Here is an 18,824-nt window from a genome sequence, read left to right as displayed (position 1 = left end):
TCTGGGTTTTTGATTAATTAATAAGCTGGAATGGAAGATTGCTGCTAATCCTCCGCCCCGGCCCGTGCTACGAGCATTCTGACAGTTAGTGTGACTCGGGGTGTTGACTCATTTAAACTAACATATTCATCCTGCTGTAACCAGGTTTCTGTAAGGCAGAATAAATCAATATGTTGATCAATTATTATATCATTTACCAACAGGGACTTAGAAGAGAGAGACCTAATGTTTAATAGACCACATTTAACTGTTTTAGTCTGTGGTGCAGTTGAAGGTGCTATATTATTTTTTCTTTTTGAATTTTATGCTTAAATAGATTTTTGCTGGTTATTGGTAGTCTGGGAGCAGACACCGTCTCTACGGGGATGGGGTAATGAGGGGATGGCAGGGGGAGAGAAGCTGCAGAGAGGTGTGTAAGACTACAACTCTGCTTCCTGGTCCCAACCCTGGATAGTCACGGTTTGGAGGATTTAAGAAAATTGGCCAGATTTCTAGAAATGAGAGCTGCTCCATCCAAAGTGGGATGGATGCCGTCTCTCCTAACAAGACCAGGTTTTCCCCAGAAGCTTTGCCAATTATCTATGAAGCCCACCTCATTTTTTGGACACCACTCAGACAGCCAGCAATTCAAGGAGAACATGTGGCTAAACATGTCACTCCCGGTCTGATTGGGGAGGGGCCCAGAGAAAACTACAGAGTCCGACATTGTTTTTGCAAAGTTACACACCGATTTAATGTTAATTTTAGTGACCTCTGATTGGCATAACCGGGTGTCATTACTGCCGACGTGAATTACAATCTTACCAAATTTACGCTTAGCCTTAGCCAGCAGTTTCAAATTTCCTTCAATGTCGCCTGCTCTGGCCCCCGGAAGACAATTGACTATGGTTGCTGGTGTCGCTAACTTCACATTTCACAAAACAGAGTCGCCAATAACCAGAGTTTGATCCTCGGCGGGTGTGTCGTCGAGTGGGGAAAAAGGTTAGAGATGTGAACGGGTTGGCGGTGTACACGGGGCTTCTGTTTAGAACTACGCTTCCTCCTCACAGTCACCCAGTCGGCCTGCTTTCCCGGCTGCTCGGGATCTGCCAGGGGGGAACTAACGGCGGCTAAGCTACCTTGGTCCGCACCGACTACAGGGGCCTGGCTAGCTGTAGAATTTTCCACGGTGCGGAGCCGAGTCTCCAATTCGCCCAGCCTGGCCTCCAAAGCTATGAATAAGCTACACTTATTACAAGTACCGTTACTGCTAAAGGAGGCCGAGGAATAACTAAACATTTCACACCCAGAGCAGAAAAGTGCGGGAGAGACAGGAGAAGCCGCCATGCTAAATCGGCTAAGAGCTAGTAGCTACGCTAAGCTAGCGGATTCCTAAAAACACGCAAAGTGAATAATGTGTAAATAATTTAGAGGTGATTCAGCAGAAGGAGTGCTTTAGTTAAGGCACGTAAAGATTACACTGGGAAACAAATCGTAATCTAGATAACTAGATCAATCTAACTGCGCAGATTAAACAGCTAACAGATACAGAAAAACACCGCTGTGCTCCGGAACAGGAAGTGATACAATACCGCAGTGAGAGCCAACCACCAGTAGAGGCCTTCAGGGGGACCAATTTTTAGGAGGACTGTTCAGTCGGCGACATCGGTTTGTGAGCGCTGCTGCTGCCGCTGTGTTCATGTACCATCGGTACAGGGCAAACTCAGCCTGTTTGCTTGGATTTTTTTTTTATCTGGGTGGGGGAGTCAGCTTAACTGGGCTCAGGCACCTTATATAGGCCAGAATTAAACTTTTGTGGGGATACAATGAATTATTTTATCAAATATAAAATGAAAACCACACTCCTACCACAAGCAACTGCCGAATTTGAAACAACAAAAAAATTTGTGTAATTTCTGACGATACGTGAACCAGCGGCTGGTGTCCTGTTAAGAGCTGCAGCATTCTGCCCATGAACTCTGAGGGTTTGCTGTCCTCCAGCCCGTGCAGAGAGAAGAGCCTGCTGGCCCTTTCAGTCTGACAGTTCAAAAGTTTGGAGGAGGAGATTCTTGATCGCTGCATATTTGTTCGCAGTGGGGGAGCTTTGCAGGAGTGCAATCAGCCTCGTTTTTTCAGCCTCACCTGGTTTGTGCAAACCAGGCAGCAGTTTACAGAAGCGTGACTTTGAGCATCAAGTATGAAAAAGGTTTCAGCAGCAGTGGACATTCACGTGTGAACAGCTTTAATCGGTGATCAGAAACACCAGGGTTGTGAAAAAAAAAGGCAGAGAGAGAGAAAGAGAGAGAGACAGCTCTCTCTCTAGCTCTCTCTCTCTCGCTCTCTCTCTCTCTCTCTCTCTCTCTCCACTTCCTCCCCCCCCTCTCCCCCCCCCCAATGCTGAAACAAGAGACGGGAAGTTTTAAGTGTGCTTGTGACTTTAAATGGAAATATTTTCTATTTTTGGGGGAGGGGGCACAGAAGGACTCTGAACTTTGTGATCTGATGTTCTCAGCCCTAACAAGGAAGCAGTGTCACTGTACATGATGTGGAAACATTAGTGCCATTTGCTTTACCGTTTTGAGAATGGAGTGCTTTTCTGCAATGCAAAAAAAAAAAAAAAAATGAAGGCAGGAGTGCGGCAACACGACAGAACGCATACATTAAAAGCAAACATACAAAGCTGCAAGCAAATCTATGACGTGAAAAATGCTGAGTACGCACGCATTTCGGGCATATAGACAGCAATTAGAGTTTCGGTATTTGAGAGATCTGAGAAACAATTGGTGTGTTTGGAGTGTGTATCATTTTGGTAGAGTATTTAGCATGTGTGTGTGGTTAGGGTGGGGATGTTTTTGTTTTGTAAAAATGAGGCGTCTTATGAATGTTGAGCAAGTACTTCAGTTTTTTTTTTTTGTTTTTTTTTTAAATTGGAGCAAGACAGAGTGCGTCATCAGTCTGAACCAGACAGTAAGGATTCTGATGATGAAGGAGATGATCCCTTTTTGTTCTGGGTGAGCAACCAGAGCAGGTGGATCCACCAACATGTGCACAGATCCTCTACAGTGGGTCGGATTCAGGCACTACAGAGGTCCGTCCCAGCGCCGAGTCCTGGAATGCACAGGTGCAAACACACACTGCTACAGGTGTGTTTTGTTTAAAGCGTGGCGATAAAGCTTAGTTTCAGTTTTGTTTTGTTCCTCTTTCGTTCCTTTTGTGCTCTTGATTCGCAGGATATTCTGTGATGGGAAAAGTTAAAAGCTCATTCATCCACCTTTTCACGATGATATGTGACTTTTTTTTTTAACTTTTTTCCCTTCGTTCAGGAATCGGCGTATGCCGTGTGACTGCGCCATCAATCCATTTGGCTATTTTGAGCAAAATAACCAAATGGAAGATTGAATGAGCAAAACAACTGCAACAGAGGAACAACGTACAATATTCAGCTCTTGTGATGAGCAAAATGCACAAGTTTTTATTAGAGAGTGAAATGATCTAAAAACAATGTTTGGGTAGAAAAACGATAATTTGATAAATGGCCATGAAAAACAGCTCTAACATTTAATATAGTAAATACAAATCATAATGAAAAACTAATCATTTTATTTTAATTTTAATGATCCAAACAGCCATGAAGTGGCACTGGTGCTCCTGGAATGAAAGACTGGTCTCCACCAGTGCCACACAAAAGCACCATCCCATAGGCTCAAGACCAAAGGAAACAGAACGGGAGAGAACACAGACCCAGATCAGCTCAGGTTCAGGCCTTGGTTACAAGGAGCTGAGTGGAGATCTTCAGGGACCTCATGTGGATTTTCTAATGAAACACGGTGTACACTAAAAGCTCCCAATTCAGATCAGGGAGACAGACACCCTCTCTACTTTTAAGATTAGGCTTAAAACTTTCCTTTTTGCTAAAGCTTATAGTTAGGGCTGGATCAGGTGACCCTGAACCATCCCTTAGTTATGCTGCTATAGACGTAAACTGCTGGGGGGTTCCCATGATGCACTGTTTCTTTCTCTTTTTGCTCTGTATGCACCACTCTGCATTTAATCATTAGTGATCGATCTCTGCTCCCCTCCACAGCATGTCTTTTTCCTGGTTCTCTCCCTCAGCCCCAACCAGTCCCAGCAGAAGACTGCCCCTCCCTGAGCCTGGTTCTGCTGGAGGTTTCTTCCTGTTAAAAGGGAGGTTTTCCTTCCCACTGTAGCCAAGTGCTTGCTCACAGGGGGTCGTTTTGACCGTTGGGGTTTTACATAATTATTGTATGGCCTTGCCTTACAATATAAAGCGCCTTGGGGCAACTGTTTGCTGTGATTTGGCGCTATATAAAAAAATTGATTGATTGATTGACTAAAACCCAGAAACTGCCATAAGCACAAAAAAATTCAGATGTATCAAAGTGTGCGTACGCATGGATCCAAACACGTACCGTTAGTACATCCCACTGAATGTGGAAATGAGATGAAAGATCCCTTTCCATGCCCCTATTTACATATGTAAATAGGTCCTGGGAGCTGGGATTCCCCCTCCGTCAGATCAGTCAACATGAACAGAAAAGAAATTATACCGAGTCTGAGCTACAGATGACATGCAGGCAGTGGTGTGCACAGCTAACCAAGAAATTAGCTTCGATAACAGATAATCAGCTAACTGAAAAGTTATCTTTTATAAAGCTTAAACTGATAAACCACCCAAAATTTATCGGAAGCTACAAACAACAGATAACTTTCAGTATTGTCTCCGGTACTCTTGCAACAACTAACAAGCTGATTTTGAGTTTTAACACCACGATCGCTTCTGGTAGCATCAAAGGCGACTACAGACCAAAACAATGAGTCAGCAATTCTGTCTTTGTGCGTCCTGCCCTCTGCTGGAAGCTCCTGTTTACTACATAGCTTCCAGCAGAGAAACAGTTGAGAGGAGCAGCGAAGCTCAACTCTCTACTCAATAACAGCGTCACCATGATGCAGAGGTCTTGGAAAATAAAGCAGTGCTGACTTATGGTTTGGTTTATAAATAAAATTAATACTGATAGAATAACTCCATTAATGTCAATTCTGTCATTTGTACAAAGTTAAAATATAACATATATCTTTTAATGTTGAATAATGCACTAATTCTGAAGTTTTGTAACAAACACAGACACCAAAGGATTATGGGTAAAATGTGCCTCCGCTAATAGTGATTGGTTAACTCATTCATTCTATGTAAACCAACACATTAATGTGAGGTGTGTCGTGTGTTGGTGTTTACATATAAATATGCTTTTGTAAAATATTTTTTTAATTTGTAAAAAAAGACATAAAAAAAAAAGCCAAGTTGTAATTAGATAACCATGTGATCTAACCGGTGTTAAAATGAATGGAACACTGCCAACTACAGGATGCTCAGTACTAGGGCGAATACTGGCATGAACACTACTGGCCAGTAGATGGCATTAGAGACTGTGAAAACTTGCCAAAACAAAATTCCAGATAATCCGTGTCTGCTACGTTTAAGATGTGTGGAATTTAATAAATGCAAACTGAATTTCAGACATCTTATATATATTACTCTGGAACAAAGGCAACAGACAGTGTTTTGACATAAGCAAGACGTTAAAGATGCCAACAGGAATCGATTGCAATAATGCCAATTTCCAATTCCAATTTACTGTATTAAGTAAGTATGAAACTATGAAATAAGTCAGTGGTATGTGACAGTCAAAAAATGTAATCTGTTGAATAATGATGCTTAAATTGAAAGATTGTATTGTAAAAAGGGCGCAGGAAAATATAAGACTTGTTGTTCCCTCTGCTCCTTTCCATTCAGTGTCTTGTAATATATTCATTTCTGCTTTTCTGTTTTTCTTTTAAATGAATAAAATAATATTGAACAAAAAAATTGAAAATAATGGATACGCAACCTGAGCCTCTTCTGGCATTTTTACATAAAACAAACACAATAACAACATCTATAAACCCAGAGAATATATTCACAAGAGTTTTAGGCACAATATACAAAGAGTTTAATGCTGTTGTCCGTGTGGAGCCTGATCAGAGCATCTCAAATGCATTTCTCCTGTCGTGAATGTACTGCGATTACGCATAATGCACCTGGACACAGCACTAAAACACACACTAAAACCTTCAAAATTAGTACATTACTTTAAAACTAAAACCTATATCTGATATTTTCACTTTATAAAATTTCAGACGTGATGTTAATTTAAATAACTTGTCTGAAATTAGTTTGGTTAAAATTTGAACCATAAGGTAAAGCTGTATGCCTCTGGATGACTTGGGTGATATTGCCAGTGTATCAGTATGGTGTCAAAAGAAATGAGCCTTTTGTTTTTGTGACCACTTCTCCTTTGCCTGCAGTGGATAGAGCGGTTTCTTCTAGAACCAGCTCTCCTCTGTTTATGGAGGATAGAACTGCACATCTACTGTAAAACATTTCACTGATTTTAGATCTCATAGATGTTTGTAACTATTCAGCTTTGTTTACCACGTCTTCAAAAATACGTTAGCGGTCTAAAAATTATTGGACCAAAACTTATCAGAAGATAATTAGTCCAATGATGGTTTTCAAAGTTATCTGAAAAGCTAATCCGATAATGAAAACATTATATTTGATAATTATCGGTTAGCGGATTAGCGGAACTGTGCTCACCACTGCATGCAGGGATAGTTTATTTGGTTCCCTGTCTGACGGAATAAACATGAAACATGAAAGGAAACAAAAAATGTTAGTGGGAGTGTGTGTGCGTGTGTGTGTGCGTGTGTGTGAGAGGCTGTAAGCGCTGTGAGCTCAGAGCAGCGCACACACTGAATTTTAAAAACTGGGGTGTGGCATAGCTGACAGAATGTGATATTCACAACTTTACATACGCGTTTATTGACAAATACTGAACACAGGGAGACAATCAAGGGCCTGTTAAGAAGCTCTGCAGCTCTAGTTTCACCATCAAGAAAAAAACAATAATAATAATAACAAAACACATATTTGAATGCGCACATGCCAAAATGTGCCCATGCTGTTTTTTGTTCGGAACAATTACATGAATAAACTATTTACTCAGAAGGCAGCCATCCACTGTGCACCGTGCCAGCCTCTAACCTGTTCCCAACACAATGCAATCTGAGCTTTTGGCACAAGTAGCGCTGTTTTCTAACAACCTTATTAGATCTGATTCTTCCCTTTAGCTGCAGATGTTTTCAATCCTCCATTTCCTATGTTGATACCAATCAAGTGGCACCTAATTCACACCATCACCTCAGATAATCAAAGTGCGAATGTCAAAATGCAAAATGCAAAAAATCAGAAACATGAGCAATAGAATTGAAATCTTTGGGATTGAGATGCTTAAGGTCTATGCTGGAGTTATTTGAACTCCAGAACTTGTTTGTGGGATGTGTTGGCATCTTGGGTGGGGGAGGGGGGGAGTGGTTGGACATATGTAGCATTTGAAGGGCCCCCAAATTTTCAAGAGGTTTTAGTCGGATGAGAAAGGGGTCCATGTCATCATTCTGTCATCTATGAGGTCGTTGCTGACTTACTGAGCAGTGGAATAACTGGATTCATGTGATGGAGTGTTCTGTCCTGCATTAAAGTCAAGACCTTCTTGAATGATGCAGACTTTATCCTGGACCACTACTTGAACAAAGTCTTCTTCTTCTTTCGGCTGGTCCCATTTGGGGGCGCCACAGCAGATCAGTTGTTTCCTCTGTATCTTCCTCTGTCTCACCAACCACCTGCATGTCCTCCCTCAGCACATCCATAAACCTCCTCTTTCTCCTCCCTCTTCTACTCCTGCCTGGTGGCTCTATCCTCAGCATCCTTCTCCCTATATACCCTGGGTCCCTCCTCTGCTCATGTCTAAACATGTTCACTACTTGAAGAAAGTATCTTCTCAAAACTGGCAGTAGGTTTGGGAAATGAACTATCATCAACCCAAAAACAGCAGCCCACACTAGTACCTCCACCTTTCTGTCATCTGACTCCAAGAGGTGTGTCTATTAGTGATCCAGCCATGGGTCCATCAAGACTAACTCTCATTTGAAAAATTTGTCTTCAGATGTTTCTTGGTCCAATCTTGATGTTGTGAGTCTTGTTCACTGGTCACTGAGTCTGGTCTGCTTGAGGTTTCTTCTTACAATCACAATGTGTTGTGATTTGGCACTGAGCTGAATTAAAAGAAAACACTGGAACAGACTCGCTGTTTGGAGCTACAGCATTTTTTTTTAAAGTGACAGTGTCGAGTAGAAATACCAAAGGAAGATTAAGTGTTGGGAAACAGACTGTATGTAAACATGGCAGACAACCAACAGTCCTTAATCCACGGGACGAAAACTCAGAGTTGGAGAGCAGACGAGCCCCGGAGACAGACGACAACACTGACGGGGCATGGGAAAGTCAACGACAAGCTTTTAATGACCGTTTTGAGATGATGGAGTGACGCTGGTCTGGTGGAAAATTAGGCTGCCATTAAGAAGCTGCACAGTTTCTTCTGGCCTGATATTCAGTCTCACAAGCAGCATCTCCAGAGTTCATTCATCCTTGACATCAGAAGTGGCAGTTAATGGAGTGGATGACTGAGACGGGCAAGTGGAATCACAAACAGATACTGCAGCTTTCCAGCACTAGAACAAAAGAAAGGCTCAGGTTTCAGTTCGAGCTCCGACGGAAGCATCAGGTAACTGTGAAGGACATTTAGCACCCCCCCCCCCAAAAAAAAAACCCCAATAAACAAACAAACACAAGGTTGATCCAATTATACAGTTTTCATATTTTCATCTTCTCATCAAAATACAAAATAAACAACTGCAAAAGTGTCTCAGTTTGTCACATAATTAAAAGTTGTCATATATCACCTTAATATTAAGATCACATGACCTTTGACCCTGGGTGACTTTGAAAGCTCAAACTTATTTAGAAGGTCTATTTTGAGGAAATGGTTAAAGATGCGTTCCTGACATGAAGTCACAGATGACCTGGCCGACTGATTCTGCTCTTTTTCTCTCTGTCTGAGGTACGAACGACGGATGGATCCAAACTGAAGGGCTTGACGGACTGTGAGGTGGAAGACATGAGGCAAGTGCTGCATGCTGCAGTCTGCATTTGAACATGACCCTGCTGCTGTGGACAAGCCCACTGACGCCGTGGACAACCCCCATCTGTGGCGCTGACGCCTGTGTGGACGTCTCATCTTCTTTAGATTATTATTACATTGTTCAATTTTCTATTTTCTATTTTCTTCAGCTTTGTAAAACCTTGTAACTTCAGCTTTGCAAAACCTTGTAACCTTGTAACTGTTAGAATGGCCTAAGCAGAAGGTCGCCCCTCTGAGTCTGGTCTGCTTGAGGTTTCTTCCTCAAATCAAAGGGAGTTTTTTTCTTACCACTGTTGCCTGTGTTCTTGCTCTGGGGGTTGGTAAGGTTAGACACTACTTGTGTGAAGCACCTTGAGGCAACTTTGTTGTGATTTGGCACTATATAAATGAAATAAAATTGAAATTGACCTTTCTATTGGTCACATGAGCTTTTAATGTTAGAGGACTTTGAAAGGTCAAAGTCAAGGTCATAACGGTTAAACTGAAACAGCTAAAGAGGTTGCTTGCAAGTCAAGACAGAGTGGTTCAACTTTGGACAGGACTGATCAAATGTCAGCTATACACACACACACACACAATTTTATATTATGACATCAAAGACTTGATCTGAAAGACTCAGTGTCAAAAATAAGACGCACTGTCCTTCTTGTCTTTGTATGTCGATCTCACCTGTCCAAATCATCTCTTTTCATTTCGTAGTTCTTCAGCACTTGCAGCAGTTGCACGTCCTGGCTGATGATGCAGGGAGGCAGCAGGCCGTGAATCCCGAGCTGAAGACGCTCCTCCAGAGAGAACGCCATCCCCTACAAAACACACAAACCTCCATCATCCACTGCATCATTACACACCGCACAGTGTAGAACGCCTTGCTCTAGAGCACATCAGCATCACAGCTGCTGTAAAGACAGTCAAAATACCATTTCTGCCTGAGCATCTGCTTTTATGCAACATGGCACTAAAATACATTTTCAATTCATTTGTTAGTTTATTTAAATGGACTGCATCTATTTAACGCTTTTCCCATCTGCATCTGCAGCTCAAAGCGCTTTATAGTAATGCCTCACATTCACACACCGATGTCAAGCTGCTGCCATGCAAGGTGCTCACAACGCACCAGGAGCAAGCAGGGGATTCAGAGCCCTGCTCATTTTCTGGTCTGGCTGGGTTTTGAACCAAGCATCCTCTGTTCTGAAGCCCAACACTTAACCACTAGACCATCACCTCCCCCAGTTATTTAACTTTCCCGGCCTGCTGCCACTGTGATGCACCAGAAGTCTTCATAAATCATATTATCATTTGAGCAACATTTGCTTGTCTGTCTGTTTGTTCCACTGATCCGCTGGCTGATTTTCACCAAACATAATGTGTGTCAGATGGTCAACCAGAACTGCCATTAAACAGTTTGTTTTGGCAAAGGTCATGCGGCCTAAAGTCAAAATTATGATTTTCATTCTGATGTCCATAAACCTTTGTAGACGTAAGGAGCTGGGTTCTGGAATTGCCCAAGTGAGATCAAATTTGTCAAAGGTCAACCACTGATGTTGAAGTTATTCAGGTCAAAATTTACATGTTTCTACTGACTAGCCTCAACCCTAGCAGATATATGGAGGTGGTGTCCAGAATTACCTTGGCAAGGTCAGACAGAGGTCAAACATCTGGGTGAAGGACAAGGTCACTGGGGTCAAATATTAAATTGCCATAGTCCCTTAATCTCTTCATGCCCACACATACCTTACGTGGCAGAGTTAAATCCCATTGTGAGCACTTGATAAGAGGCTTGAACCCTTTGTAAGAAGAAATAAGTCGCTCTTCAAGAAAATAAGACTTTCATTTTATCCTGATATCACTGCAGGAGAAGTCAGGCTCATCAATTTCAGTCATTTTTTCTCCTTTGATAAATAAAACCAGTGTGTCAGCTGTGAAAATGTTTGAACTTTGAGCATCTGGATATTGTGGGGGATTCACCCATTACGTCTATTCAAACATTCCAGAGTGATGAGGAAAGTGTCCTTTTTTTTCCCAGCAGTCTGTTTGTTGTCAGAGGGGCTCCCTCACAAATCTCCACATCAGCAACACATTCTCAAAAAGAACAAAGGCCGCTTCACTTTCAAGGCAACTTTGACATCTTTGGTTCCAACGCAGGATGTTGAAAATACATAGCCCATCAAGCTTCAGGTTTTATCTGTGGATAATAGAAGGTGATGTGTGACCTTATTCTGCAGAGGAAATGAGAACATGCCCAGTTCCACCAACAAGCTGTCAGGATAATCAATACCCTGTTCAGACTCATGTGGGCAACAGGTCAACTTGAGTCAGGTGATGACCCAATTCTGTCCTGTTTTGAATTTCACTTGAATGGTTAAGTGACACAACTGAAGAGGACACAGAGTCCTCATTGGTTCCACAGAAGGTGCTCCTGGGTCATTAAAGACAAGAAGATCTTCAGGTGGCCCTATTCTTGGCTTTCCATCCTTGTTTTTTGAAGAGTGTGCACTGGGAAATCATGTAGAATCCACAACATGTGTAAAATCCGCAAGTGTTGATTCCGTGCGTCGCTGATTCCGTAGCGTCATCTACACCCCCAAAATCACTGGATTGATCCAAACTTATTCCAGCGTCAGTCATGAATCCTCTGAGAGAACAAATACCAGAAATATCCAGTCACACCTCACGTCAAGTCATTAGAAGGGTTGCTTTGCAAAAACAGATAAATACAAATTCCCCAGTTTCTGAAAATTGTGATGTTTCAATAAAAAGTACTTAATACGAGGGCTGTCCGTAAAGTATAGGTCCTTTTTATTTTTTTCAAAAACTATATGGATTTCATTCATATGTTTTTACGTCAGACATGCTTGAACCCTCGTGCGCATGCGTGAGTTTTTCCACGCCTGTCGGTGACGTCATTCGCCTGTGAGCACTCCTTGTGGGAGGAGTCGTCCAGCCCCTCGTCAGAATTCCTTTGTCTGAGAAGTTGCTGAGAGACTGGCGCTTTGTTTGATCAAAATTTTTTCTAAACCTGTGAGACACATCGAAGTGGACACGGTTCGAAAAATTAAGCTGGTCTTCAGTGAAAATTTTAACAGCTGATGAGAGATTTTGAGGTGATTCTGTCGCTTTAAGGACTTTTCACGGTGCGAGACGTCGCGCTGCGCTCTCAGGCGGCGTCATCAGCCTGTTTCAAGCTTAAAACCTCCACATTTCAGGCTCTATTGATCCAGGACGTCGTGAGAGAACAGAGAAGTTTCAGAAGAAGTCGGTTTCAGCATTTTATCTGGATATTCCACTGTTAAAGGAGATTTTTTTAATGAAAGACGTGCGGACGGATTGCAGCGTCGGCTCGCAGCCGCCGCGACGCTCCGCCACAGGAAAAACACCTCTGTTGGAAGCCTTGAGGACAAGTTGGAACATGTCCAGCTGATAAACAATTTCTCATATACTCACTCCACTGAAAGCCATCAAAAGCCAACTGGATTTTAACAAATGGTTATCAACACGGAGGTGTTTTTCCTGTGCCGCCGCACCGCGTCGGCTGCGTCCCGACGCGCGGACCCGTCCGCACGTCTTTCATTAAAAAAATCTCCTTTAACAGTGGAATATCCAGATAAAATGCTGAAACCGACTTCTTCTGAAACGTCTCTGTTCTCTCATGACGTCCTGGATCAATAGAGCCTGAAATGTGGAGGTTTTAAGCTTGAAACAGGCTGATGACGGCGGCTGAGAGCGCTGAGCGACGTCTCGCACCGTGAAAAGTCCTTAAAGCGACAGAATCACCTCAAAATCTCTCATCAGCTGTTAAAATTTTCACTGAAAACCAGCTTAATTTTTCGAACCGTGTCCACTTCGATGTGTCTCACAGGTTTAGAAAAAATTTTGATCAAACAAAGCGCCAGTCTCTCAGCAACTTCTCAGACAAAGGAATTCCGACGAGGGGCTGGACGACTCCTCCCACAAGGAGTGCTCACAGGCGAATGACGTCACCGACAGGCGTGGAAAAACTCACGCATGCGCACGAGGGTTCAAGCATGTCTGACGTAAAAACATATGAATGAAATCCATATAGTTTTTGAAAAAAATAAAAAGGACCTATACTTTACGGACAGCCCTCGTAGTATACTAGTGTTTAAAAACGTGTTTAAACTAGACCCTTATTTTTGGGTAATGTACTGTGGAAATTGCGACAGATGAAAAAAGGAGCAACAATTTCCCATTTCGACAACCCAATGGCGTATCACTTTGTTTTTCTCCCTTTTCACACAATTCACAGACTTTGTATAACAGCTTGGCCCCGCCCATTAACCTCACAGGAGTCCTGACAGGAAAAGCACCACAGGGGCCAAGACAGATGCTGTCTTGTCATATGCACAGCAGGAATAAACACTGCCCATTATCCATGCAGGGACCGAGACACCTCAGCGTGTTAACTCCTGCAGAAAAACCACAAGTGGTATGTGCTTCGGCCATCTGGGCGTGTTATCACATACCAAACAGGGAACACAGTCGGTATGTCCCGGATGCCCCGGCTCCTCAGCCGCTCGCGGAGGCCGGCCGTACTCTGTACTTAACAGACCTCAGACAGCAGCAACTCAGAATTACAGCTTTGCCCGATTATCAAAAAGGAGTTTCTATTTTTCAGGGAGCCAGCGGAGTTATAAGGCACAGTTTGTGTCCCCAACAGAAGCTGAGGACAGCAGCTGGCCGACGACGCACTGCCGCTCACCACATCTCACCACGGCAGGAAAAAATACAAAAAGCAAACTGAGCTTAAAATGAAGCTATAAAATAAGACTTTATTCCACACACACTCGTGCAAGTCTCTCAGTCAATATTCTGGAAACTTGTTTTTTTTTTTTACAACATTCCTGTATATCAGCAAAGACCTTCATGTCTGTGGGTCCTCTGCCTGTGAGATCCAGGGATGCCTGGACAAGTTCATGGAGTCATGAGGTCGTGGGACAGAGGTGATCATGGTGTCTTTGCAGGAGAATGAAGGTCCAAGTCTTTAAGGTCCTGGTTGTGAGACTTGGACTCTAACTAGTGACCTAAGGTGACGACTGGATGTCTTTGGTACTAGGTCTCTTCAGAGGAACCTTAAGTACTGTTGGAATGACTTTGTTATCAAAACAGTTTCTTCGGGAGTCTAGGATGAGGAGGATCAGTTGCACTGTGAGCGAACGTTTTGGCCGTGTGGCACGTTTCTCTGGACACGATCCAACCACAGAGGTACCTCAGTGTTGATGGCCTGAACGGCCGGACAAGGTCAAGAAGACGCCCACGTTTCACCTGGCTGTGGCAAATAGTTGGTTACTTTCTAGAGATGGGGATGGCCTGGTTGTCTGCCTGGATGCTTGCCATCCAGGACATGATTTTTCATCCACTCAGAGGAATGACCATCTCTGAGAAGACAGAAACTCTAAATACATTCTAAAACTAACACCTGCTCATCTGTTAATTAACACAAAAACCTTCAGTTGTGTTTTTTCGTCTTTGGCTGCGACCTCAGTTTAACCCCATTAAATCAACATGTTAAACTGAGCAGGGGTGGTGACCAAGTGGTTCAGTTCAGAAGGCTCCGGGTTCAAATCCCACCCCTGCCACATTTACTCCATGTAATGTGGAGTTGCGTCAGGAAGGGTATCCGGCATAAAACTTGTGCCAATTCAGTGTGCAAACAAGGGAGCAGCCGAAGGGACTTAACTTAAATCAACATGTTAAACGTGTCACTTCCATGGAACCTGGACTGCATTTACTCAAAGGGTCAACACCAAAACAAGCACCGTGATCGCCCAGGTGACCCTATGTTATCAGCAAAAACAATGCACGTTCAGCCCGGTGTTGCAGACCAAACGCTCCCACAAAAATGGCTCTGCCCCACCTCCAGTGCACATGTGTCATCTCAGAGCTCAGCAGCTCATCTGAGTCCGACTCTCTTCACCCAAAGCCATCAAAAGGAATAATGTGATTATTAATCATCAGATGACAAAGTAAAAGCTCTTAAATCCTTCTCAAGTCAGTTTTAAGCAGAAACAAGGCAAAATTTGGTGACGCTTAGAAATGACAGAGGTGCAGTGAACGCATCAGCTAGCAGCTCATGTAGCCGCGGCGCTCTGATCACTTCCTCTGTCTTTTCTGATGAAATAAAGCCGAATTTATGTGGAAATAATTGTTGCACAAAAGCTTCAGATATCTGCTGCTGAGACAGATGATGACTGGAGGCAGTTTGAAGCAGAAACGAGGTGATAATCAGTGAGATACTGCCGGCACTCCAAAATGACACATGCGCAGTGAAGGTGGGGGGACCAATTTTTAGGGGGGAACGTTCAGTCTGCGACACCGGGTCCAATTTATAGGATCACAGAGACAAGGAAACCTGACAGCTCAGCCTCCAGCCCAGCTGTCCATCCAAGAGGCCAGTGGACAGACATTTCAATTTATTTTCATTTATTTAGCGCCAAATCACAACAAAGTTGCCTCAAGGCGCTTCACACAAGTAAGGTCAGTGGTAAGAAAAAACTCCTTGATGATGATTTGATGAAGACACCTCAAGCAGACCAGACTCAAAGGGGTGACCCTCTGCTTGGGCCATAATATAGACACAATTTACACAACGAATATATGGGAAATTTGGGGAGTCCATGCTGATGTCCAGGGCGGGAGGCCTGCAGAAGACAACACACCTGTATCTGGATGGAGCCGCACCTCAAAGAGAGAAAAAAAACACAATCAGGCATCAGAAAGACAAGAAATACAGTGTAATTTGTGACTCTGAGTGGAGACCGGCTGGTTACATATCAGCACCAGCACCAACAAGGAAGAAGTAAAAAGGCTGGAGATGGATGGCTTCAGTGTCAAAAATAAAACAGTTTGCACAGTTTATAGATTTTGGCAGAGACAATACGATGAATACTGACAAGTCATCAATTTAATCTGGACTGAGGGGAGGTGAATGTCTAGTGGTTAAGCATTGGGCTTGAAACCAGAAGATCCTCAGTTCAAATCCCAGCCTGACTGGAAAATCACTAAGGGCCCTTGGGCAAGGTCTTTAATCCCCTAGTTGCTCCCAGTGTGTAGTGAGCGCCTTGTATGGCAGCACCCTGACATTGGGGTGAATGTGAGGCATTACTGTAAAGCCCTTTGAGAGTCTGATGCAGATGGAAAAGCGCTGTATAAATACAGTCCATTTACTATTTCCCATTATGGTTTGTCATGGTCTTGTTCACAGGTCAAAGGTTCTATCAATGTTTTGTCTTGTTAGAATGGACAAAGAAGATGGTCACCCCACTGAGAGAGTTCTGCTTCAGGTTTCATGCTGTCATAGAGTTGGTGCTAATGTGTTGGCTGTCAGGGTAGCTAAGGTCTAGACCAGGACTCCCTGATCCTCTTTCTGAAGCTCACCTGTCCTGTGGGTTTTCCAATTCCTCCTGTTCCACTCAAAGCTAAATCAGGTATGCTCAGCCAATCAGGCGCTCAGAAACACCAGATTTTTTAATCAGCCGTTTGCAGCAGGGACACGTGGGTAACAGGCAGACTAAGTGACTCCTGGTCTACATTTGGTCCTTGCTTGTGAATTGCTCCTTGATGCTCACCTTCACATGGTGCGCCACCAATGTGATGCATTATTGAAATCCATGGTTTAGGACAACTCCCTCTTACAGAATTATTGGACAGACGGGGGTGACACCCCCAGCCGCCAAACGCTTGTTTGCGTCGAGTATAATCAAACACATTCTCAGGTTTTCCCTCGACTGTATTTTTGGGGCGTCGTCATCTCCTTCAGAACTAAAGCGTGTTGCTAAACATCCACATTTAACAGCTTGCAAAAACACAACACACCAACAGGATTCTTTGAAAGTCCACTCACAAATACCCCACAGTTTGTCTGAATACAGCTTTCTGAGTACTATAATGCCAGCCTGCTCCGCTCCTGGGAGCCCTAAGGTGGGCTGGGCAGGATAAACCTTCGAAAGCTTGCACATGGCACAGACCACATCTGAAATGCCAACGCATGTGATGCCCACAGCTCCATGTTCCAGAGTGTGCGGTAAGAACCCAAACCTGTAATCTGCCCACAGGGCAGTGCCACTCCTCAACTCTGGAGCGCCGCCGTGCCCGCCCAGCAGTCAGAGGAAATGGCTTATTAGTCCACCAGATGGTCAAAACTGATAAACGTGCATTCTGGAGCTTCCCAGGACGTCAAACTGTGGTTAAGATTTAGAAATGTAAACATTCCACAAGGCCAGCCTTTTAATTTCCACCAACACACAGGGCGGTCGGTCCAAACATCAGGTCCAAAGCTGGACCCGTCCTTACAGTCTGAGGATCATAGTATTAATACTCTTCAAAAGATCCTCCTCTCACTGTTTCTCATGTTGCATTTTCAGCGTAAAAACATTAAATTGTGATCAAAGTTTTCTTAATAACAAATGAAGATGGGTTCCCACTGCTGGCTGCGGGGACACGGACTCTTTAATGTGCGCAGGTTCACAACGTCCCCAAGTCTGATTCTCATGCCAGGCAACCTCTGATCCGTCTCCTTCTAATCGAAGTCCTCCCTGTACAAAGAACAGAGATGGTGGATGAGTGGCATAACGATTTGTAGACTTTGGTTTCCGGTCACACCTCGTGTCTGCGTCCTCTGTCTTGTGGCTGTTGGTTGGGGGAGGAACCAGAGTCAGACCGGTGCTCCATCCAAGGGGAGCCACAGACTCTCAGATGTTTCTCCACATTTTAGAGCCAACAAACACAAGCCAAAGTCCTGTCATAAAACTTGTAGCAAGCAGTTCCTGATAAGTCCAGCTACATGTTTTAGCATGACAAGAGTTCAGTTTGAGGTTAGCTGTATACATCAGGTATCTGAACAAGAGCTGGTGCTGTCCTTTGCTGCTTCACTACTTCATGCTTCCACTTTTGTCCACTGAGGAAGACCTAGAATCCATCCTTGTCTCCCATACTGAGCGACGTGCACGGCCAACTGGTTCAATTACTCATCTGTGTTGAAGGTTTGGGTTCATACAGTTGAAGGGTTCCGCCCGAGGCCTGTGCTCTGCCGGTTCTGGTCTAAGTAAGTCTCACTTTCAAGAATATGTATCCTGAATTTGTTTTTTGAAGCAGGGGAAATAAATGATGACCATTCTTTTAGCATACTTTTGTCTCCGTTTTAAATAAATACCAGGTTTCATTACTGCTGAATGAAATAACGGGTTCAGACAGACCACTTTCTAAGTGTGCTGGCAAAGAAAAAGTTGAAACCAGACAAACGCTCAAATACTTTTCTGTTTCCACACATGAAATTACACAAATGATGCAGTTCCACACAAAGCTCTGATTGATTCAGTCAGATTTCAGATAAGTCAAGGATCTGGCCCTCGGACACACCCAACTCCAGCTCTGAATGAGAGCGGTCCAAACTGGGCCGGCGTTCCTGTCTCTCCCTGTAGTTTTGCTGCCATTCAGAGAGCTGAGCCCATCCAGACAGGGAGGCTTTTCTCAACCGAGCCTCACTCAGCCGCGCTCACACATGGAGACAAAAGTCCACAGGCCTTGAACAGGGAGAGGTCTGAAACATGTGGCACCCAGACAAGGCCGGGCAGAGATGTGTGTGGCCACAAAGCATTGTGGGAGAGGGAGTGTTGGAGCACTCACAGAGACGGCCTTCTTGTCTGTCTGCTTTATCAGTCTAAACCACTTGCTGAGAGAGATGTTTGGTGATGACCGTCTCCACCCGCTTCCCCTCGTGTCTGGTGTCACCAAAAC

General features: G+C 43.8%; 1 protein-coding gene across 1 annotated transcript in view; it reads right to left on the bottom strand.

The window, feature by feature from the left end:
• The window catches only part of me1 (malic enzyme 1, NADP(+)-dependent, cytosolic), a 236,921-nt gene that overhangs the window by 129,539 nt on the left and 88,558 nt on the right, over positions 1 to 18,824 (bottom strand). Inside the window, 1 exon segment of the mRNA XM_034175424.1 lies at positions 9,744 to 9,877. Coding sequence (XP_034031315.1) covers positions 9,744 to 9,877 — 134 coding nt within the window.

This window comes from Thalassophryne amazonica, chromosome 7, assembly GCF_902500255.1.
Source record: "Thalassophryne amazonica chromosome 7, fThaAma1.1, whole genome shotgun sequence".
NCBI classification, from domain to species: domain Eukaryota; kingdom Metazoa; phylum Chordata; class Actinopteri; order Batrachoidiformes; family Batrachoididae; genus Thalassophryne; species Thalassophryne amazonica.
The sequence above is the reverse complement of the archived record's forward strand: the minus strand, read 5'-3'. Positions and strand labels throughout refer to the sequence as shown.